The 24,750-nt window shown below is 38.9% G+C and overlaps 1 protein-coding gene across 1 annotated transcript in view; it reads left to right on the plus strand.

Moving 5' to 3' along the window:
- Positions 1–5,894, plus strand: part of LOC127620780 (growth hormone receptor-like) — an 80,114-nt gene extending 74,220 nt beyond the window's left edge. Inside the window, exons 8-9 of the mRNA XM_052094013.1 lie at positions 2,960–3,029; positions 4,695–5,894. Of these exons, the coding sequence (XP_051949973.1) occupies positions 2,960–3,029; positions 4,695–5,576 (952 nt within the window). The 3' untranslated portion in view covers positions 5,577–5,894. The remainder of the gene's footprint in view (positions 1–2,959; positions 3,030–4,694) is intronic.
- The last annotated feature ends 18,856 nt before the right edge of the window (positions 5,895–24,750 follow it).

Consider the following 24,750-nt stretch of genomic DNA (forward strand, 5'->3'; position numbering starts at 1 on the left):
CGGGCTGTGTCCGCTTTATGTGAGTGTGCTCTGATAGGAACACGGGAAGTGTAATGCTTGTGTGTAGGGGTGAACACTGGATTGTGGGCACATTTTCTACACATAAGACATGTTTGCTCTCTGATAGGGACACGGGAAGTGTAATGCTTGTGTATAGGGGTGAACACTGGATTGTGGGCACATTTTCTACACATAAGACATGTTTGCTCTTTACAAGATCTTTTTGTGTCGCCGTGAAAATGGCGTTTGAGTGCAGGCAAGCGGGTAGTAACACCGGCTTGTTGGCTGCTGAATTCACCACTGTAGTAGCCTGAGAGAAGGGGACTGACAGGGGCTAAGCTTTGACGGTGGTCCGGCCGCGGCGGAACTGAGCCGTCGTTTTTTTCAACAAAGCTAGGAGGACTTTGGTTGTTCAGGTTTCAGCGCAATCTTAGGCCAAGGCCCGCGGGGGGGCGGCGGTCTGCGGCGGCTGTCTGAGCGCGATCTGGGGCGGCCGCCCTGTCGACGCTGGGAAGACTGGCTTTGAGCTGGGCGCTGTGAAGATGCTCGTGCAGGAGGCTGGTTACGTGGGCGGCCTGCAGAGGAGCTAGCGCGGCGAGGTAGGAAGAGATTCATGGCTTGGGTGGCTTTCTGGACTTCCGAAAAACGGTCAACAATGCCACTTACCGTGGAACCGAAGAGACCGGACGGAGAGAGCGGCGCGTTGAGGAACGTGGATCGCTCAGCTTCTCCCATGTCGGCTAGCGTTAGCCACAGGTGTCTCGGTTACAGTCAGCGAGGCCATGCACTTCCCTAGGGCTTGAGCTGCAGCTTTGGTGGCGCGAAGGGCAAGGTCCGTCGCGCTCCTTAGATCTGTAACAGCCTCTGGGTGCCTGCCTTTCTCATCCCATTCCCGAAGAAGGTCCGCTTGGCGGATCTGCAAGACGGCCATGGAATGCAGAGCAGATGCGGCTTGGCCGGCGCGGAATAGGCGCGGCCAACACAGGCGGAAGTAGTTCTGCAGGCCTTAGACGGGAGCACTGGCTTAGACCGCCATCTCGCGGAGGGCGGGCAAAGGTGTGCTGCTACCGAATCCTCGACCGGGGGATGGAAGAGTAGCCCTTCTCGGCGGCGCCGCCCACTGACGAGAGGTGGAGACGTGGGATCGAATCCTGGCCGAGAGAGGCGCTGCTCCACGATTTAGAGAGCTCGGCGTGGAGTTCCGGCAGGAAGGAGCGGCCGGCCGCTGGCGCCATGCGGTGACGGCTTTGAAGAAAGCAGCCGCCAAGTCTGTTGGGAGCCTGCTCAGGGGCGGTGACCACTCAAGCCCGAGGCGGTCGACGGCCTGTGTGAGGAGGCGTATCAGTTCCCCTTCGACTCCGGCGCGGGTCCTGCTGGATTCCTGGGCCGATGAGGAGGCTTGTGACCACTCCTCACTGTCCGAAGCCATGATGGAACAGCAGCCCTTGTCCTCCGCCTCGCTCTCCGAGGCGGCAACTGCGCGTCCCGGGGGGGCGGGTAGGGTGAACGCGATGCTCGAGGGAGAGGCTCCGGCGAGACAGTCGCTTCTAAACCCGGTTCCGGCAGCCTTTGGGAGCGGCACTTCTTCCGGCGCGGCGAAACAGAAGGCGGCGTGGCGGCTTCGGTCCTGAGCGCCGAAGTCGAGCCCGCAGGGTCGACATCGAAGCTCCTCGCAGAGGTCGCCTCCGCCGTCAGCGAAGGCGAGCTCTGCATGCCCCAGTCCCAGGCAGAGAGCGCAGATGATGTGGCGGTCTCCGGCGCTGAGAGGGGTGCGGCATGAACCGCAGGTGCGAGGCATCTTTAAAAAGACGCTCGTGCTCTTTTGTGAAGTTCACTGAGGAACTAGTTTGCTTTAAAAGGATACGTCGCCGAATGGCGTAGCTCGCAGGATGGCTGAAGGTGGCGGCGCCGGCTTCTTCGAGCGCTGTCCAAGCTTGCTTGATGCCCCTCGAACGGCGACGCTGCTTGCAGTTTCAGAGATGCGAAGAGCTTCGCTGAAGAGATGAAAATCAGGGTTCCAGCCTACGAACTGCGCTTATATGCACCCTAGCCACGCCCATTCTGGCGGGCTTTGGGACAGTGAGCACGCGGGCGCCTCTCATTGGGCGCGAGTTCACGCAAGTTCGTCTATAGGCTGCAGCAGTTGCCGCAGAGCAACCAATGAGCTCGCTAGCTAGCCCGCTCAAGGTCTGCAGTTGCTGCACTGCGTTGACAAATGATACAAAATTGTGGCAGGGCGGAGGGCGGGGCCGGGTCGTGATCCTACACACCCGGTCCCGTATTAGGCTAATTATGCCTCCGTGAGGTTTAAGGGTCGACTGCAGAGGGCTGTGCGGGAGAGAGCGATCGTTAGCGGACATGTCCGTCATGTGTGTTTGTGTTGTCTTTTAAGTTTTCCATTAAACTATGATTTATATCGTCAAGCCGGTTCTCGCCTCCTCCTTTCCCATCCTTTAACTGTTTTACAAAAATTAAGGATAATTTTTTGGCTTCAATATCTCAGAAAAGATTAATCTTTCCCGTAGCGTAAGCTAGCTTACGCAATACGAGAGAACCTCTCGTAAGAGAACTAGAAAATGTCTTGAGATAAAACCCTAAACGATGTATTAAGGTGTGTTAACCGTGACATAAGCGAAATAATTGATCCCGGCCCATTGAATTATTGAAAAAATAGTGCACACCATTCAATGGTCGGGAGTGAATTATTCCTTACATAATGCACACCCGAGGTGTGCGTCGTAACCGCATTACCACCTCGTTGTGCATTATTTTTTCGATAATTCAACGATCAGTGGCTTGTCAATTATTCCTTACATAAAAATTGGGGGTTGTCCATAATATGATAAGCCCTGCACTAACAACAGAACCACTGGAAAGATAGACAAATACACACACACACACACACACACACACACTTAATACAATTTATTTAATACAATTTGCTGATTTTTTTCTACAGGTTGATGGTGATCTTTTTACCTCCTATTCCTGCACCTAAAATTAAGGGCATTGACCCAGAGTTGCTAAAGGTAATTTTAATTTGTCATTTTGTGGGTCTTGTTGTAATTATACATTGCTAATGCTATTGCCATTGTAATTAATTATAATTAAATAATAGGTGTAGTATGGACATTGTATAATGCTACATTTTGTTTATTAATATGAATAGAAACAGTTTTGAGTGAATGACAAAACTATTAAACCTTGCCTGTAGCACATGAGAAAACTCATTACAAACATTGTCGGCAAAACAATGAGAGGTACCTTCATGAATGAATACATAATGCATAGTCTTACATAAGCACAATTAAAAGCTCTGCATTATAAAAATAGACTGAAAGACTGTGAGCTCCTGTGCACAGCAGCAAAGGCATGAATTGTTTCAGAGTGAGATCCATGGTCATAGTTGTTGACATATTGTGGGTGTGCTTCCATAATTTTCTACCTCCAGAAGCATCGAAACTTGTTAATTAAACCCTCATACTCCATTTTTAGAGCACAGCACACACCGTTTAATTAAACAATTAAACCTAAGAATAATCCAAAACAAACATACCTATGCCCACATGGAAATGTAGAAATGCTTTTGCATGTTTGCATGTTTATGCATATTTTTCTCACTATGTTTTACCAGAAAATTATTTTGAAATTGTTGGAGATTTTCAAAGCTGCTATATAATTTGTTTCTCCTATCCCAGCTTAAAGGGATAGTTCACCCAAAAATGAAAATTCTCTCATCATTAACTGATCCTCATGCGATCCCAGATGTGTTTGACGTTCTTTCTTCTGCTGAACACAAACAAAGATTTTTTGCAGAATATCTCAGCTCTGTTGGTCCATACAATGCAAGAGAATTGTGGAACTTTGTAGCTCCAAAAAACACATAAAGGCAGCATAAACGTAATCTATAGGACTCCAGTGGTTTAATCCATTTGTTCATAAGCGATATAATAGGTGTGATTGAGAAACAGATCAATATTTAAGTCCTTTTTACTATTAATCTCCACTTTTACATTCATTTGCACATTCTTCACATTTTGTTTTAGCCAATTTGCATTCTTCATGCATATCCCCACCTACTGTGAAGGTAGGAGAATTTATAGGAAAAAATTACTTAAATATTTATCTGTTTCTCACCCAAACCTATCATTGTTTCTGAAGATATAGATTCAACCACTGGAGAGTATGGATTACTTTTATGCTACCTTAATGTGTTTTTTGGACCTTCAAATTTCTGGCCACCATTCACTTGCATTGTATGGACCTACAGTGCTGAAATATTCTTCCAAAAATATTTGTTTGTTTTCAGCACAAGGAAGAAGGTCAAACACATCTGGTATTGCTTGGGTGTAAGTAAATGATGAGAGAATTTCCTTTAATATGCAGAGACAGTAATTTATAGTTTTGTTTTCCTAAAAAATGTAAACTGTATCCCTGTGGCACTTTCAACACTACTCTGTTTGTTTGAATGGTTTGACACAGCTACATAAATTCAACCATGGCTGTGATTTTGGCACGAGATTGTCTGTTTGCCGAACAATGGTATACATGGGAAGTGTTTGGAAAAGTGATTTAAAAACAGTAATTATATTTTGCAATGCTCTTTGATGCTGCTAATGGTGCACAAAATACACACTGCAGCTTTATTGTTAGACCTAAATAATAATCCCATATATTCTCTTCTTTACTGACAGAATGGAAAGCTTGACCAGCTAAACTCCTTGCTGAGCTGCCAGGATATGTACAAGCCTGGCACGTACCATGAAGATCCATGGGTGGAGTTCATCCAACTAGACATGGATGACCCTGCAGAGAAAACAGAGAGTTCTGATACAAAACATCTTCTAGGCCTGTCCCACTCAGGCTCCTCTCACATCCTCAAAAGTGACGACGATTCAGGTCGCTCCAGCTGCTATGACCCGGAAATCCCAGACCCTGAGGACTTGCTCACAGCGTCCCTACTGCCTGGCCATTCAGGTCGGGGGGAGCACCATCCTCTGGTTACTAGGAGCAGTTCATCCACCCCTAGTCTTCAGCAAACATCTGAAGGGGTGGAGACACCCATTCAAACACAACCCACTGCACCAAGCTGGGTTAACATGGACTTTTACGCCCAAGTAAGTGATTTCACATCTGGCGGAAGAGTGGTGCTCTCGCCCGGACAACTGAACATCTCAGAGAAGAAGAAAGAGAAAGAGGAGAAGATACAGTCCCAGCTTGTTTCCAATGGAGCTTACACCTCAGCTGCTGATGTGCCCTCCAGCCCTGGTCCTGAGCAAGGATACCAAGTATTTCCATCTCAGGCTGTTGAGGGGAACCTCGGCTGGAATGGGGAGTACCTGGCTTCTCCCAGTGAGTCCCAAACACTGTATCTTTTACCTGAAGCTCCAACAGTTTCAGACTATACTGTAGTACAGGAGGTGGATGCCCAGCACAGTCTGCTCCTGAATCCTTCTGCCCCACAACCTGCAGTCTGCGCGCAGAGCCCAAACAAACTCCTCCCTGCCATGCCAGCAATGCCAATGGGGTACCTCACCCCAGAGCTCTTGGGCAATCTGTCCCTCTGCAGGGAGTAGAAAGTCATTAGTTGAGGTCACGTTCTACCTTTTTCACTGCTGCTAACCAAAGTTGCATAATGGGGAAACATGGGACAGAAATTCCATTGCTGTTTTCTTGGAATTCTGCAAATGTTTTTATTGGGATTGGGTTTTCTCTGCTGTAGGCTACAAAGCGGATAAGGCTGAAAGTATTTTTAAAAAGATATTTAGTCTAAAAATTCTGTCATTTACTCACCCTCATGTTGTTCCAAACCAGTATACTATGAATGAGGCTGTCCTTCTGTTCCACAAAAGAAAGAAAGGCATGAAAGACTTTTCATATTTGTGTGAGCTATCACTTTAAGTGCAGTAGTTCCAGAAAGGGCGAGATCTCAGCAAGAGAGTTTAAATGTGTTATGAATTTAAAATCAGAAATGTGTATATATATATATATATATATATATATATATATATATATATATACAGTGGGTACGGAAAGTATTCAGACCCCTTAAATTTTTCACTCTTTGTTATATTGCAGCCATTTGCTAAAATCATTTAAGTTCATTTTTTTTCCTCATTATTGTACACACAGCACCCCATATTGACAGAAAAACACAGAATTGTTGACATTTTTGCACATTTATTAAAAAGAAAAACTGAAATATCACATGGTCCTAAGTATTCAGACCCTTTGCTGTGACACTCATATATTTAACTCAGGTGCTGTCCATTTCTTCTGATCATCCTTGAGATGGTTCTACACCTTCAATTGAGTCCAGCTGTGTTTGATTATACTGATTGGACTTGATTAGGAAAGCCACACACCTGTCTATATAAGACCTTACAGCTCACAGTGCATGTCAGAGCAAATGAGAATCATGAGGTCAAAGGAACTGCCTGAAGAGCTCAGAGACAGAATTGTGGCAAGGCACAGATCTGGCCAAGGTTACAAAAAATTTCTGCTGCCCTTAAGGTTCATAAGAGCACAGTGGCCTCCATAATCCTTAAATGGAAGACGTTTGGGACGACCAGAACCCTTCCTAGAGCTGGCCGTCCGGCCAAACTGAGCTATCGGGGGAGAAGAGCCTTGGTGAGAGAGGTAAAGAAGAACCCAAAGATCACTGTGGCTGAGCTCCGGAGATGCAGTCGGGAGATTGGAGAAAGTTGTAGTAAGTCAACCATCACTGCAGCCATCCACCAGTCGGGGCTTTATGGCAGAGTGGCCCGACGGAAGCCTCTCCTCAGTGCAAGACACATGAAAGTTTGCTAAAAAACACCTGAAGGACTCCAAGATGGTGATAAATAAGATTCTCTGGTCTGATGAGACCAAGATAGAACTTTTTGGCCTTAATTCTAAGCGGTATGTGTGGAGAAAACCAGGCACTGCTCATCACCTGTCCAATACAGTCTCAACAGTGAAGCATGGTGGTGGCAGCATCATGCTGTGGGGGTGTTTTTCAGCTGCAGGGACAGGACGACTGGTTGCAATCGAGGGAAAGATGAATGCGGCCAAGTACAGGGATATCCTGGACGAAAACCTTCTCCGGAGTGCTCTGGACCTCAGACTGGGCCGAAGGTTCACCTTCCAACAAGACAATGACCCTAAGCACACCGCTAAAATAACAAAGGAGTGGCTTCACAACAACTCCGTGACTGTTCTTGAATGGCCCAGCCAGAGCCCTGACTTAAACCCAATTGAGCATCTCTGGAGAGACCTGAAAATGGCTGTCCACTAACGTTTTCCATCCAACCGAGAGGATCTGCAAGGAGGAATGGCAGAGGATACCCAAATCCAGATGTGAAAAACTTGTTGCATCTTTCCCAAAAAGACTCATGGCTGTATTAGATCAAAAGGGTGCTTCTACTAAATACTGAACAAAGGGTCTGAATACTTAGGACCATGTGATATTTCAGTTTTTCTTTTTTAATAAATGTGCAAAAATGACAACAATTCTGTGTTTTTCTGTCAATATGGGGTGCTGTGTGTACAATAATGAGGGAAAAAAATGAACTTAAATGATTTTAGAAAATGGCTGCAATATAACAAAGAGTGAAAAATGTAAGGGGGTCTGAATACTTTCCGTACCCACTGTATATATATACATGTATATATATATACACACTACAGAAATATGCTTGCCAACTCTGTCAGATATTTTTTTTTAAAGCGTGTTTACCTTATTACATTGATGCAGATCTAGAGCTACTGTGGCATTTGGGATGAAATCGATTTTTACATGATTTAGATAGGATAAAATCAAGCACATCTTTAGACAAAATTGTTTACACACAGGTAAAAGGCATATTGTTGTGATTCAGCAACCCCATATGCTTGTATATGGAATTTTGTGTAGAAAAAAAATTCCTTTCCATTGCATCATATCAAGGTTCCTCATGCAAGTTCTGGCCATGAGGACAAATGCTGCCTCAACCAGCTATGACTCATCCCTCGCACCGCACAATATATTTTTCTCAGACGCAAATCTCTGCACAGTCTTGATCTTGTTACAGGAAAATGCTTTCCCAGGTATATAGGGAGCACATTTTTAACACAACAACGACCCTTCAGATATTATCCTTTGCCATAGCCAGATTGGTAAACTTTGCAATTTCTCAAGGAATGCATAATATTTGTGGTTGTGATGTAAATGTGAATGTTAGCATATTTTGAGTGTTTGTATGATAATAGCCCTCTGTGTTAAAGTGTTAAAGTGATAGTTCACCCATAAATGAAAATTCGATCATAATTTTCTCACCCGCATCATGTTCCATATACTTTCTTTCTTCTATTGAACACAAAAGAGGGTGTTCACTTTCTTTTTTCCATACAATGTGAATGGTGACTGAGGCTATAATTTACTGAGGCTAACATCTCCTTTCATGTTCCATAAAAGAAAGACAGTCAGATGGATCTGAACCACATTAGGGTGTGTAAATGATGACTGAATTTTAATTTATAGATGAACTATTCCTTTAATTATATAAGTATTTTGCTATTTGTCTTGAAGACTCTTGTTCTGCTTGTTTGAAGAGTGAGCAATTCACTTTTTCTTTATTTGTATTAATATATCCAGGGAAAATATTGAAAACACAAAGCGCTTGAAGATGCTAGCCTTTGTTGTGCAATGCAAACTCTATGGCAGATTATCTTATTTGTTGCCTTTGTAAATGTAGCCGTTTTATATCAATGAAGACAGTTCTCTTACACTTTAAATGTATAAATACATTTGCGATGGGAGTTACATAATGGATTTTTATATCAATTTTACTGAACTAATTTTTTAAGCTTGCCATCAAATGAGGACAAAAAAATCAACAACCTCCTCTAAAAAACAGCATATTCTTGTGCACCACAGCCTCTACAAATGGGGGAAAGCTGCTTTTAACAAGAGTTATTTTATGAAATCATGCATTATTATAAGGAATAATGACTGGAGAGTAAAAAAAAATGCTTATATTTTTTATTTGAAATTATAGACTGTTTGAATTATTATTTTCTTTATATAATGAGCCAAGCTGATGGATTTATAACAAATGTTATTCTATGCTTTTGAAATGTTTGTACAAAAAATTGTCGCTTGTTACATTGTATAGTTTTACATGTTCTCTGTTTTTAGAGAAACACAATGGAGGTTAATGATGGCAAAGAATGAACCATTGGACCACAAACTTAATCGGTCCTTGGTTTCCCTATGATGCTTGAATACTGGGTCCTAAATGATTTTAGGCATCTGTTATAGCTGCAGTGCCTTCCATAAGTGTTTGCACACACAACACTTCTGATTTTAAATATTGTACCTTTTTCTGGCCCAGAGAGTATTGAGTTTTTACAAATATTTTCTACAAAGCCATATGTGGCAGGGCGGAGGGCGGTGCCAGGTCGTGATCCTACACACCCAGTCCCGTATTAGGCTAATCAAGCCTCTGAGGTATAAAGGTCGACTGCAGGGGATCGTGCGGGAGAGAGAGAGATCGTTAACGTTATCCCTTTACACTGGTGCCGAAACCCGGGAGTGTAAAGGGATCAATGGAAAGGAGGAGGCGAGAACCGGCTTTTCAATATAAATAATAGTTTAATGATAAACTTAAAAGAAGACACAAACACACACATGACGGACATGTCCGTTAACGATCTCTCTCTCCCACACGATCCCCTGAAGTCGACCTTTATACCTCAGAGGCTTGATTAGCCTAATACGGGACTGGGTGTGTAGGATCACGACCCGGCCCCACCCTCCGCCCTGCCACACCATACTTAAAGGAATATTCTGGGTTCAAAACAAGTCGCCAGCATTTGTGGCATAATGTTGATTACCACAAAAAATTATTTTGACTTGCCACTCCTTTATTTAAAAAAAAATGTGGGTTACAGTGAGGTGCTTACAATGGAAGTGAATGGGGCCAATCTGTAAACATTAAAAAAACTCACTGTTTCAAAAGTATAGTCACAAGTATAGTTCATTACCATCACGATATAATGTCAACAAACCCTAAAACGGCTGTAAAAATTACAATTTAAACAAATTTACATCTTAAATAATACATGTGTTTTAACAGAAGAATTCATGTAAGTGTATTGTAAAATTATACGCTTCACATTTCTGTGTTTAAACCCTCCAGAAAATTGTCCCCATTCACTTCCATTGTAAGTGCCTCACTGTAACCTCAATTTTTGCTTTTATTAAAGAAAAGGAGGAACGAGTTATCTTAATCAGCATTATGCCTCAATTGCTGTTGATTGAGATTAACTTGAATTGAGCCCACAATATTAGTTTAAAGACCCCAATGAAATGGCTTAACAGATGCGTTTTTCTTTCCTGAGTTAATTTATTATTTAAACAGGAAGTTTGTGTGGATATATCCAAATGGATCGTCCTTGTGTTTTTTAAACAGCCAATAAGTTTTAGTTATGTCACAAGCATTTGATTGGACAAAATTCTGTTTTAGTGCAGAATGAGTCATCAAAATTTCAAAGTGTTTATCTGATAAAGGTTAATTTTGTTCAATTCAAAGCTAGTAGACATGGACTGAAAGCTACAAAAATTCACTTTAATTATTGGCACTGAAATGTGCTATTTACTGACATCACAGAACATGGCTGATCTTCCCTATAGATGTTCTGCCAGATCTGTACAGATGCCATGTGCAGAGCCCGCTTTGTTTCGGGCAGAATTTGTGGTCAGTTTTTTTTTCTTAGAATGTGAAAGGTCTCAAATGTGCTGTTATTTTTGAACTGCACATACTGTAGGGTAGCATGTCCTTGAGTTGAAGCGGACAGTTCACACATTGAGTTACTTTATCATCTCAAATCCACAGTTTTGTTTACTTCCTTAAACTTTTTTAAATTACTTTTGGAGGACAATGTATGTGTTTTCATAATAACAGCTAAGGCTAATCAAGTGTTATTGTTTGATTTAATAATTTATTTATACTGCTCGTGTGTTCTATTATCCTGCAGTAGAATGGAGTATATTGAATAATTATGATGCTAAGCCTTCGTTATTGTTCGAACATGCAGGTACGCCTAAGACAAATGGGACCAAATACAGTTAGAACAATGAGCCAGAATGATGCTAAAGCTTGTATTGGAGATATATTGCAATGTATAAAGAAATAAAATGTTGTATGGTACAGTTTGCTTTAAAGATGGAAGATTTTTCATATTTTTAACTTAGCTGAAAAAAAAATCAGATATAGTTTTATCAAACTAGGATACTTTTATCTAAATGAAATATTTTCACATGTAAAATATATATATATTAAAATGTTAAGAATATAGATTTGAAAGGTAAACCACTTTGACCGCACATCAGCCAACACTTAATGTGCCTCCACACATTCAAAACAGGACATAAATAAGCTATATTAGTAATGTATAGATAAGGTGTATTAAAGGTAATCCATGTACGAGTATACAGTACATCTCTGTTCCGGAATATTTAATCGTTGCACATATGTCACAAGTTCTGCACATTCATTTATTATGTGTATATACAAAAAAATGTGGGCTTATACAGTGCATGTTATATTCAATCCTAACACTGTGCAATGTGCCATTTTTTTTACATGTAAAGATATTTCCTTATTGGGAAATACAAAGTATTATACAACTCTTTCTGCTGCTGCCATTGCTGTGGAACCAGCATGTTCATATTTTAATGGAAATGTCTTAAGCTCTCAAGATATGTGGTGTACAATATGCATTGTGTTGTTATGTACCTCTGCAGAGCTTCTGCTGCTCTTTCTATATTTCCTTTTCTCTTTCCTCCTTATGTAGCATTTTTGTATGAATTTCTCTCTTTAGCTAAATTCTTAAAATGCACACATGGCTGTGAAAAGCCTGTCTGTACATGCAAGAAGGCAAACGTACAGAACATATAGAAATACTAGTATATATAGGTCTTTTGTATGGTTAGACGTATATGTGGCTATGCATTTTTTGGAGCAAACATTTCCTGGCAGTTTTTCATAAAATTATGTTTTGACTCATGGATGCACACAGCTAAGCGTTATTAAAGTAAATTAACAATTCAAGTTTGTTATTAGAACAATTTGTATGGTTTGCTGTTGGAATGGATTTCAATGTACCTCAAATGAACGTAACAATTTTCAGCATTTGCTTTGTTCTTTGTTCTTCAATATAATAAAGATAGCTTCAAAAATTCTGGTATTATGTGGCCTTGTACTGTTGAATTAAAGGTTGTTTCATGTTTTGTTTAATGATGTGGATAGACTTGATTGAATCTCAGTGCAAGTAAAATTAGTTTTTGCGCTGGATGAATGTGTGAGTGATTGAGTATTACTGTAGTAGACTGTAGACTGAAAATATATGTTCCAGCTTTTCAAACCTCTTATAGCTCAAGGTGAGAGCAGATGGTATAATACAGAAGAAAAAGCCTGATTACAAGATCTATATGGAACAAAATAGCCCTTTAGCATGTTAGGGGAATTCATTTATTAACATAAGGTGGAAAAAAATGTAAATATATACATTTTATATCAAATGAAGTGGTAGACTTACATTAGGGGCACCGAGGAGTCAATATTTATATTGTAAATCTGCGAGTTTTAGCTAACACATAGCCCACAAACAAAGGTTACACTGTAAAGTTGTAACCTTAGGGAACCTTTCCTGATCTAACCCTTAAAATTAGCTTTGCTGGTGTAACCAAATGTATTCAAGTTGATTCAGTGATGTTTGCTAATATTTTTTACTTGAAACAAGCACATTTTTAGGTTCAAATTTTTTCAGTGGTGATCTGTAATTGTTGACTTTCAAATAAAAATTAATTTTGATGGTGTAACCTAATTTGTCAGACGAAATAGCTTTTTTAGCTTGAATAAAAACAGTGAATTAAGATGTTACCAAAGCAAATGTTTGTAGGTTACCTGACTTAACTTTTTAATATATATATTATTATTATTTACAATGTGGAAGTCCCTTTGACTATTGTTGTGGGAAATGGCAGGGCAACATGTGGGGGAAAACCAACAATATATAAAAATCCGCAAAGACAAAATAAAAAGGGTTTTAAGAACAAACAGGTCATCACAGTATTCAATACAGTACTGTTGTGGTCTAAACAGCGGTACTTTAAAAATGCTTAATGTGGTAAAATCTATATTAAGGTTTTATAATTATTAAGTAGAAAATATTATTTAAGATGACTAAATCAACATGACTTTATTAGGTTTCACTTTATTAATTATTCACTTAATAATTTTAAAGGGATAGTTCACCCAAAAACATAATTTTCTCACTTTCATGCCATCCCAGATCTGTTCAACAAATTTTCTTCTGAACACAAATAAGATTTTGAGAAGAATATCTTAGCTCTGTAGGTCCATACAATGTAAGTGAATGGTGAACTTTGAAGCTCAAAATAATCACATGAAGGCAGCATTAAAGTAATCCATAAAACTGCAATGGGATCATATGTGTCTTCTGAAGCATTACAATCACATTGAATGAGAAACAGATCAATATTTAACCCCTTTTTTTTACAATAAGCATCCACTTTCAGTGAAAGTGGAGATTTATAGTAAAAAAGGTTTTAAATATTGATCTGTTGCTTACACTTATCATATCACTTCTGAAGACATTGATTAAACCACTGAAGTCGTATGGATTACTTTTATGCTGACTTTATCTGCTTTTTGGAGCTTGAAAGGTCTGGTCACAATTCACTTACATTGTATGGACTAAAAATCTTTGTGTTCAGCAGAAGAAAGAAAGTCATACACATCTGGGATGGCATGAGTGAGAGAAAAAGATGGTATTTTCATTCTTGGTTGAACTATCCCTTTAAAGGGTTAGATCAAGGAGAAATAGCTCATTAAGGTACATCTACATGTATCCACTTTTAATAATGTACACTTTTCATTCTGTTTGGCATAATGGACATGATGGTTAGGACATGAATAAATGAAACATCTATGTAATATCAGGTTCATAAAACAACATGCAGTTCACATTGGGTAGTAATAGAAAATTGGAACAAATTGTTACCTGCAGCACTAGGGGTCCATTAGTTCAGTGTTTTTCTGATGTGTATGACAGACAAGCTTAACTACATCACTGAGAGCCATGCTGTGGAGAGAGCTTGGTGCATTATGAAGGACAGGTCAACACAGCTCAAGTCTTAATGTACTGGGAAAAGGGGGAAGAGTAGACATCCAGCAAGTAGCAAATTGAAGCTCTCTGCTAAGTGGATACAGAAGAGATAGGAACCTGGCTGATGGGGAAAGCAGATCAGGCAATTTGGTGAGTGGTGCATACTTACCAACACCGTGTGAGGCTGATTGAATCTGTGTAGCCCGCACTCACAGACCTCCTCTCAGGACATTTGAAGTAATTGCAGAAGAGTCATGTCACCCCTGTATTGGATCTTCAGGCCAATTATGACTATCAAGCTGCCTACCCTGACCATTCATTGCCATACTGGGTTGTTGACCTTTTCAGTTGCATGCTTTGAATGGAAGGTTTAAGATGCGTTTGAAGGAGTTGATGTTTTCTTGGCTTCTTAAGGACTAGAGAAGGAGCGTGATCTTGGTCTTGCTACAAATGTTTCGGGGTCAAATTATTGCCTGTCCACACAACCCAGACCACTCTTGTAGATTTAAAAAATAAACAAATGGATAGTCTTTGTTTCTATCCTAAAAACACGAGGTTTTAAAGAAAATGAGCCCAACTATTCAGTGCATATTTTCACTATGATGCTTGATGCACAGCTTAAAGGTGCTGTGAGCAATTTGTTTTTGGACTTACACGAGACCTTAAAATTAGACATGCCCCCTCTTTCCAAAACACCGCCCTCCAAAGATAGTGTTCACACTACAGTATGTGCCGTAATGGAGGGAAGGTCCAGCAGAACCCCTGAGTCTTTTCCTGCATGATTTTGTAATAAATGACCACTTTGCACTGCTCTTAATTCATGATAAAAGATGGTCTATTATGTGGGGTCCCCCTTAAGACGTTAAGTGGTTTATCTTGAAAGCTCTTTTTAGGCTAAATGTGCTTCCCATTTGTACAACGCAGCACAACTCATAAACCAAACTTGACTGGATCGTTTGGAGCCCTCAACAGTGAGGCGCAGACCACAAAAACTGAATTAAACAGATAATTTTCTACTTTAAAGCACTATGGAGAATGTCAAACATCTCATGAGGCCAGACAGACCTGAAATTCTAAACAGCACTAATGAGAAAAGAATAAATAAAAAAACATAATGTGTGCCATTGATGGAGCATCACTAACTTAGTAACAGGTATAATTTGAAAGATTTTTGTTTTTAAATAAAAAATATAATAGGGGAAGGAGGTCTACTTTTTATAACAAAAAAGCATTTTTTATTTTTTTTTTCATGATAAAATGTTATAGTTTGTTTCATAGACACCATGGTTATATCAACCTACTCAATGATGAGCCATCCATGGTCTAACCTGTGGTAATTCAAAAAAAAAAAAAAAAGCTTTAAGGCCTGGACCTCTTTGAATGATGGACCAAGCTATCAGTTTTTCACCTGTATAAAATCTGTTCTATTCTAATGCTCTTATAAGGTGGGAAATCTGGTTGTGTTCACCTTCAGATACTCCAATAGATTACTTTTGTTTATCACATCTAAAAATGTGATGAACATTAAAAAATGTATAGGCCTTTGTTCATATATTGTACAGTTGTTTCTATTAAATGTGAGTTATTTTAATTAACTTTTCAAACTCAAATTAATTTAGTGTCTCTTAATGAATATGCAATCATGATTATATTCACGTTTAATAATAATGGTCATTTCTAGTAAAAAATAAATTAATTAATAAAATTACGGGTTGCTGTAAATTAGAGGGCCCAGAGTCCAAAGTTGTCAGGGGGGCCTAAAAATACTTATGGTGCCCCTGTTTCTCAAAGTTGTCAAAAACAACAGTCGCAAAATAGTAACGTCAACTAACATTTGTTATGAATCTGAATATGACATTAAGCCTGAATGTTCCGCTTCAACTACTACACTATAAGAACTCCCGTGGTCACGTTTTAGTTTGTTGTTGTTTACACAGTATAGTGCTGACACAGAGACCAGTGAGATATCTCAGGACACTTGTTTCAGTGATATTTTCTAGGATAATTACATTTTTCTGCATACCATTCCATAAAAATATTGTTAGCAGCCACTTTAAGTAGAGTGTTACTGAAGAAGCTCCATATAGACTGTTTCTACCCTAACTAATGATGCCAGCTTTACTAATGAATCTAACAAAGTGTGAAAATCAGGCATTATACATTTGGGTGTGCTGATTTAGATGTAAGATTCAGTATTCAAACAGCCATCTTGGCATTGCTATTTTGACGCTTAGGTGTTGAATGTCAGCTATTAAAAAGGCAAATATCTCCCTCTTTATTTCCTTTCTCGTTTTCTGCCTAGAGGCAAGAGAATTTGTGGGTTTAACTGGATTACACAGCAGACAGTTCCTGCATCCCTCTGGGAGAAAAATGTTAGGGGGGCTCTTAAAGGGAGAGCAACGTGGACTACAGATTAATAAAATCACGTTTGCCATCTGTCGGTGAGTTTCAGAATGACAAGTCTTTTAAAATGCAAATTTGTTTCTTTTTAGGAACTTAATCGAACCGAACAGCGAATTTTATGTATTTTAATGATCTTCAAAACAGAATATTAATCGATTTAAATACATTGATAATTTTTTTGTTCAGTAAATATTTTAATTATGAAATATTTGAATTATATATTTACATTAATCAAATGTATTTTAATCATAAAATATATAAATAATATATTTAAATGTATTAAATATATTTAAAATTATTAATTGCATAATTATCAAATATAAAATTTATTTAAATTATGAAAATAAGAAAACCCATTTAAATATTCATAATCTATATTATATTATATTATATTATATTATATTATATTATATTATATTATATCAAATTGAAATGGTCATCTTAAGTATCATTTGAGTTTAAATTCAAAAGCCAAGTGTTTGGTCCACATATGTTAGGTACAGTGTCTAAGTCAGTGAATAAACAAGACATTTGAAAGTCAAAACATTATATGATTTTATTAATAAGCAACATGTATTTTTCAATGCACAACATCATACATTTTTCATACAGTTTCTCGGATTGTCCAGTTTATCAGAGACCTTCATTAAGTATGTAAAATGTTTCAAACAATCCTGCACAAGCTGACCTAACCTTTTCCAGTTACTCCCTTTGAGAGACATGCATACAAATTCCTCTCTAATAAATGTGCAGTACACTTGATATAATGTCCGATTTTGTAATATTGATCACTACATTTACAATCCCATATCCCTTTCAATGTCTGTGTTAGTAACTATATTGAAGATAATACAGATGTAGATTCTAGAGTGTTACATTAGTCTTTAATTATGTATTTAAACAGTGTTTGGTCCTCAAGAAGATACCTCCATGGCCACAATCTCTCTGACTATTTTCACATCTCATATCACTATCTTTTTAATACAGAATTGATTTATTCAGAAAAGACACTTGATTTTAATACCCCATTATTTCATATAGGAGCTTAGATTGGGTTTAGCATGGGTTACAGGATGTTACATGACTTTTACCCTCTTCTATGTGTGGCATAACATCAGACAAGCGCCACTAGTTCATAGTTTCTGCACATGCCTTCATAAAAGCTACATAAAGCACACAGAGGTGAAATTACATTAACATGACTGAACCTAACACCCTCAGAAGGAATCAGACACTGGACCACCTTTATGTTGTTCAAAACTTGACTTTCTTCAGTGGAACACAAAAGGAGATATTAGGCAGGATAATAGTCTTAGTCACCATTCACTTTCATTGTATTCAAAATAAGGATGCAATGAAAGTTAAATGGTAATTGAGACTAACATACTACTTCTCTCGTTTTGTGCTTCACGGAAGAAAATATCATACCAAACCTGTTTAGAACAACATGACAGTGAGTAAATGATGACAAAATATAACTGTCCCTTTAAGAGCCAATTTGAGAATCTGAATGAAATGTCAAGGTCCAGTTCTACAACACTCTGATGTGTAAATACTAGTTGGTAAGCACAATCGATAGTACTGAGCAGCAGTGCTGGGCTCACTGATGTTTGCATTAGGCTGTAAACGATCAGGCAAGGTTGTAACTGAGACTGGTGTCCCTGCTTACTTCTCTTGTCACACTCAGCTTGTGACCCCTGCTGGTCAGTCTCAGATTGCCTGCGAGTTCTGTCAGTCACCTGAGGGAGTGGGACGTCATTGTCAGGTCTCCCTGATATTGTTGTCCACTCCTGACAGGCCCTGTCAGCGTCAGGAGGCTGGAAGCTCTCCCTGACACTGTCAGAGGCCGGCCAGCAGCCCATTGTCCTCCCCAGGAAACAACTGTCGTCAGTGTCAGCATCAACTGGCGGCAGATGAGTCTGCCCCCTGCTGTCAGCTGTACTGGACTTTTCACCTAGCGTGCTTAGCTCAAGGCTGCTTCATGACAGGTTGCTCGTTGTGGGCTATCTGACCAAATTCCACTTGGTCTAGGATTTTCTGGCCCTGGTGGACTTGACCAACATTGACTTGTTGTTGACCTTGGTGGTGACTCGCATGGTGGTGGAAGTCATGATGTCGCCCATGTCCATGATGACCTCTGTGGTGACCATGATGGTGGTTATGGATTTCTGTGGACTGGTGATGGTGGTTCTCTTCAGTGTTTCCTCCATTTTCTGCTGTTGTATTATCAGACTTCAAATCTGTGGTTTTGTTGCACTCATCAAGCTGAAATGAACTCTGTAATGACCAGAGAATTCAAAGATAATTTAAAGCTTAATTATATAAATTATTACAGTCTATAACAGTCCTTAAAGCTGAAATGTGTAATTTCGGTGCCTTTTATGCTGCCTTTATGTGTTTTTTGGGGCTTCAATGGTCTGGTCACCATTCACTTGCATTGTAAGGACCTACAGAGCTGAAATATTCTTTTCAAAATCTTCGTTTGTGTTCAGCAGAAGAAAGAAAGTGACACATCTAGGATGGCATGAATGTGAGTAAATGAGAGAATTTTCAATTTTGGGTGAATTATCCATTTACGCTAGGATAGAAGAAAGTATTTTAATATTGAAATAATTACACACATCAGCTTTAACGAACATTCTGAATTATGAGATGTGTAATTAGGCTACAGTAATTACACATATTTCCAAAAGTTTAAGAACTACTCCATGTGTTTACCTCAATGTTGCACTCTCCACAAATACCATTACAATACGTTTGTCTTATAGACTCCTCCACATATGGGTTGGTCAGGATGGTGTAGGGAAGGGATAAATGGTAATTGAGTCAGCCACACCTATTAGAAAATGGTATTTAGTGACATAGTGAATAAGTAATATAATGATTTTGTAGTAGGTTTGCCGAACCTGTCATAGATCAAAACGTCATCTTTCTCAGCATTTACTGCATGCCAGACATCAGGCTGTTTAAATCTTCAGGAGGGACTGACTCTGATGAAGTCCCTCTAGGAATTCCCTCAGGCACTGGCCTTCCAGCATTCAGGCTCAGGGCCATCTCTTCTGCATTTGTCAGAGGTGGTGGTGCAGGTCCCCCCTGTTTTACGAGCCTCTGCCTTCTTTCTGTTGGCTGAGTAGAAGTCAAATGAGAATGAACATTTAGACCAAATGTCACAAATGCTGCTGCACTGCTAGACACTGGATGCTATTTATATGTCAAATGTTTGTAAAGTCAGGTACCCTACACCTATGTTATGCTCAAGCCTTACCTGATTGAATTATGTTTTTTTATTTCATTTTCAGCTGCTGCCACGTTCTTTTAATGCCTGCAGGATTGCACCTACATGAAAATTAAAATTAGGTTTAATACATACTGTTCTTCCAGTTTCACCTCTGATATTTTAACAGTTGGGTACTCTAAAATAGTTATTAATTACTAACTACAAATGACATCTTCAGTGTAATTAGATTAATATAATAATTACTATCTCTAGAAAGTATTGGTTTACTTATTACTAATTACTTTATAAATCCCATATGCAACCTCAACCACTTGAACAATACAAGAAACTGCACTTTTAATATATAAGGCAATATAGTTTCTTTGCGTAAGGGTAAACACAAAGATGAAAAGATTTTCTGCAAGATATACACTGAAATTGTTCATTTTTTGTAGTGGTCACATGGAGCAGTCATTCAAATTCAAATACTTAAAATGCCTAATACAATTCCAACCTGACGAATCACACAATATTTCTGAATTCAACAATTAAAAATGTCACAGATATATAAAAAAGAAGAAACTGATATTTCATCCATTTTAATTTTATTTACATATTTTCCCAATATTATTCGAAAGTGTATATATTAATCTTGTACACTGTAAACCCTTAAGTTGTAATTTCTGGAAATATCAAGTTGTCTTTAGTACTACTTGAAATGTCATGTTTTGGGCTCATAACTGATATATTTAAGTTCATTGAACTTTGGATGTTGCAAATTAACAACTTTAGGAAAGTGGCATTCATTAATAATTTGGATTTTGACTGAGCCAATCTGATGTGCCCAAGCTGGTTTTATATAGTTAATTAATAACTACATTAAGACATCCCAAAAGATCAAACCTTTAATCATATTTAAGAAAACACCATTTATCAAAGGAAATACATAGATGTTGTTTAACAAACTAGCTGAGCAGGACAAAAAGATTGCACTTACTTGCTTTACTTCAGAGTCTTCAGCAGCGATTCTTTCTGAACTGGATCTGGGCAAAAACAACCCACTCCCACACAGCCCCTCCTATTTATACTCCTTTTGTTTTTCCTGACTCAAATCGGTTCAAAGGTCCCTCTGTCCTTATATTTCAAAAACGTTCATAGCTGACGTATTCACCCCAAGAGAAACACATATCAGCAAAATAACAGTGAAGTGCTGGCAGCAGGGGTGCCAGCTCTTAACTCTTCTCTCATCTTACTACAGTGGTTGTTCTGTTTTTGAATAAACAGTGTTTTGTTGGGATCAAAAATCAGTAGAAAATGAAAAAATACTAATATTTTGCTTGCAGCAGGGGTGCCAGCTCCTTATTGTTGTCTTACAGTGATTGTGCTGTTTTTAATTTACAGTTCTTGCTGTAAATCTCCAACACAGTAAAAAACTGTAAACCAAAATAATATATAGTAACATACTGGTATCAGGGGTGCCAGCAGCATACTGTGTTTCTGCAGAGTTTGTACTGTTTTTACATTGACAGCATCTTGCTGTATTTTTCACTACACAGTTAAATACTGTAAATGTTAAAAACACAGTATAGTGCTGGCAGGAGGTTGACAGCTGTTTACTGGTTTTATTAAGTATCAATACAGTTTTTTGTTTGCATATTCTTACTGTGATTTCAAAATACAGTAAAATACCGTAATTTTACAAACAACACTCCCCAGATTAAAAGTTATTATTTACATGACACCATTTGAATTGACTTGAATATGTTTTTATTTAAAACATTCTTTTATTTATTTCACATATTTGAGAAAACTTGGTTGTCAACAAACAGTCTTCAATAGTCTAAACAGAGAGTTTTGCCATATTACGTTCAACTGAAAAACTCACATTAGATATCAACATTCCAGCATCAAAAATTACAATAAAATGGCAGCATGTGTGTGTGAGAGAGAGAATGTGAACTTATTGCTGACTTCTCTAAATGAAACTCCATTCAAAGACTATGAGTTTCTTCAGTAGAGTGGAGACATGTGGATTGACTGTGACAGTCTTCTTTTGGACAATTTTCCCTGTCCATTCTGAGACCACTTTGGCCCAGCTGGTTTTAGACCCCCTTTCTGGGTTAATACCAATAAAGTGCCTGTATTGTAAAAACATTATTGTTCGATTAGAGTTTGGGCAAAATAATGGTTAAAGCTGATATGTGTAATAATTTTAATTTTTTGACAAATGTTTGCAATTTTGTTTGGTAACACTAGTGTCGCAGAAATTATACACTTCAGCTTTAATTAATTTTTTAATGATATGTGCTTGATTGCCATATGAAACATGAAGTGAGGTGAATAGAACATTTCTTAGCTCTGAATGAATTTCAGTGTACAGCATGCCTCTTCCTGGTACTGTAAATTTAAAACGTAGTATACTGAAAACACAGCAGCAAGGCCTGTCAAAAATGTAGGTTTGGATGCTCTCACAAATTACCTGCCCCTCAAAGCTGATCATCCAAAACTCAAAGTAGAACTGATCTGGTCTACCTGAAACTTTGAAAACATAATTTTGTGGTAACCTAAGTGAATTACCCTGCTGAATACTGTTGAATAGTCTGGTTCAATCACTATGTTTTTACTTCCCTAATTCTTTAATAATAGTGCACATACCAAACAGTATGAGATGAGGACTTGCAGGTACACTAAGGGTCCTCTCAATGTCTACTGCACTGGCAGAAGCCTGTAGGGAATACAATTGTTAGAATAACATCTGGAGGTGTTACAATTTCTCCATTACTCGTAACTTGTTTCAATTTGTATGTACAATAACTTTGAAAACCACTAAATATTTCATTTAAAAATAACATTTAGGTGTACAGAAAAGAACAGAATACTTAAATCAGCCAAAAAAGTTAGTCCTTCTGTGTTTTCTTTAAAGTGTGCCATCAGTAACTTCACAACACGGAGTTTCTTCAGGTGGGATCCAAGGCTGAAATGTTACACATCCATATGTCACTTGGTCCCCTCTTGTGTGCAGAATGCGATGAAACCTTATGGTGTGTGAATGTGTGTTCACGGTTTACATTCTCAATCTGAGTTTTCACCTAATTGAAGAGAGCCATAATCCAGCCATTAAGGTGCCATCAGGGAACATATCGGCAAAGCTGCAGTTGAACTGCCTGACAATTTCTTCGCAGATTATTACACATAGTGATCATGAAGGGTTAAACTCATATTGGCACATCTCATCCACTAGGATTCTTACCCTTTGGTGCCACTCTGGAGGCCAAGGCCTCCTCCCAGAAGAAATTGCTGAATTTATTTCTTGGGGCATTTTTTCCAAAGGGAACTGAAATGTCTCAGGCCATGATATGGACACAGTGAAAGAAATAAGAATTATTTGGCCTGTACACACCACCTCAGGATATGATGAAATTGAAGATGTGCTTGTGTGAGGTGATGCGCTGGAAAGAGATGACAAGAAAGCACTTGGTGATGGGCTGGTATGTAAAGATGGTCCAGGCATCGGTGAAGGGCAAGAAATTAACTGCAGAGACATGGTCTGTGTCTGAAAAAAAAAAATCATTAAACAATAAGGGCAATTTTTATATAAAACATTCTCAGCATGCTAACATACTAGGTAAAACAAACATGATTGATGTACATAATTACCTAATCTAAATGCCTCCAGTGACTTGCAAAGTTGAATAACTGTCAAAAGGCCATCAATGTCCTCTTGATGTACATACTACAAGTCTCCTTTACATTCTACACCACAGTTCTTTAGTGTAGAAATAAGCTTTACTTGGGTCTCTTCATCAATGTTTGTCAAAGCCTTCAGAGTAAGGTCTATTAGCTGATCATCCAAGGTGGACATTGCTCTACAAAGAGAGGAAAAATTATGACGAATAAGCAGCGGGATGCCATGGACTGTGTCCATGGGCAAAGGGTAATAATCAAGTAGATGCTCATGGTTAACACATCAATGCATCCTCTGCATTGATGCAAGGAAATAAACACCCATGTCAGGACAGGGAACAGCCTAATACTGTCCAGTAATACAATAAACAGCTGAACCCTTATGGATTAGAAGAACTATGATCCGTCCAAATACAAACCCTTCGTCACCTTCACCAGTTGCAACAAACATGTTTTTTTTTGCACTTTGTTCACTTAACTGAAACGTCGTGTGCTATCTGAGAGTTCACAGTTTCAAAGTTCAGATGAGAAACAGATCTTTTAATGTCATCATTGTAGTCTCCTAAAAAACAAAAAGTGTGCTTTTTTCCTGTACCAAATTTGGTAAGAAGACATTGCCAGCACTGAGGAACGCTTGTAAAATTTGATGCCTTTCAGCCAGGGTTCCACAGAAATTTTTTAATTTGTGTAATTTCCAGGCACAATGTTAGAAATTTGAATGTTTGCTCTCAAACCTTAGTATCCACATATGGATGAGAGGGCCAAAGTGGACAATCAGCTCTGGATAATTAATAATGAAATGGTGTTTGGTATTTAGTGGATGATTAGGAAAGGCTAGCAAATGAAAAAATAAATACTCTTCAATTAATAAATCTTGTGGCGCCATGCAAGTTTTGTACGTGTGAATGGCGAGCTCTGCACACTTTGCTAGTTTTAATACTTTTTGTGTCATAAACCGGTGAGATTTGACACCCTGATTCTTCATTGTTCTAGGGAGGCAATATGTCAAAGAATTCTAAATCCTTGGGCTCTGGAGATATTAAAAGACACTTAAGTGCTCAAGCTTAAACCCCTGAGCAGCAGGCCACAAGCCCGGGAGTCAGTTTGGACGGTGAAGTGAAGGCGTCAATTGATGAACGTGTTGGCAATGCTGACGAAGGTCATTGTTGACTTGGAGGATCTTGCTTTAATACGTCGACCGATCACTGCCATGGAGACGAAATTCACTGAGATGGTTACAAGTGTGGCGGATGTTGAGAAACGGATCGATTATCTGGAGTCATCAGAGTGGG

Source organism: Xyrauchen texanus, chromosome 27, assembly GCF_025860055.1.
Source record: "Xyrauchen texanus isolate HMW12.3.18 chromosome 27, RBS_HiC_50CHRs, whole genome shotgun sequence".
NCBI lineage: Eukaryota > Metazoa > Chordata > Actinopteri > Cypriniformes > Catostomidae > Xyrauchen > Xyrauchen texanus.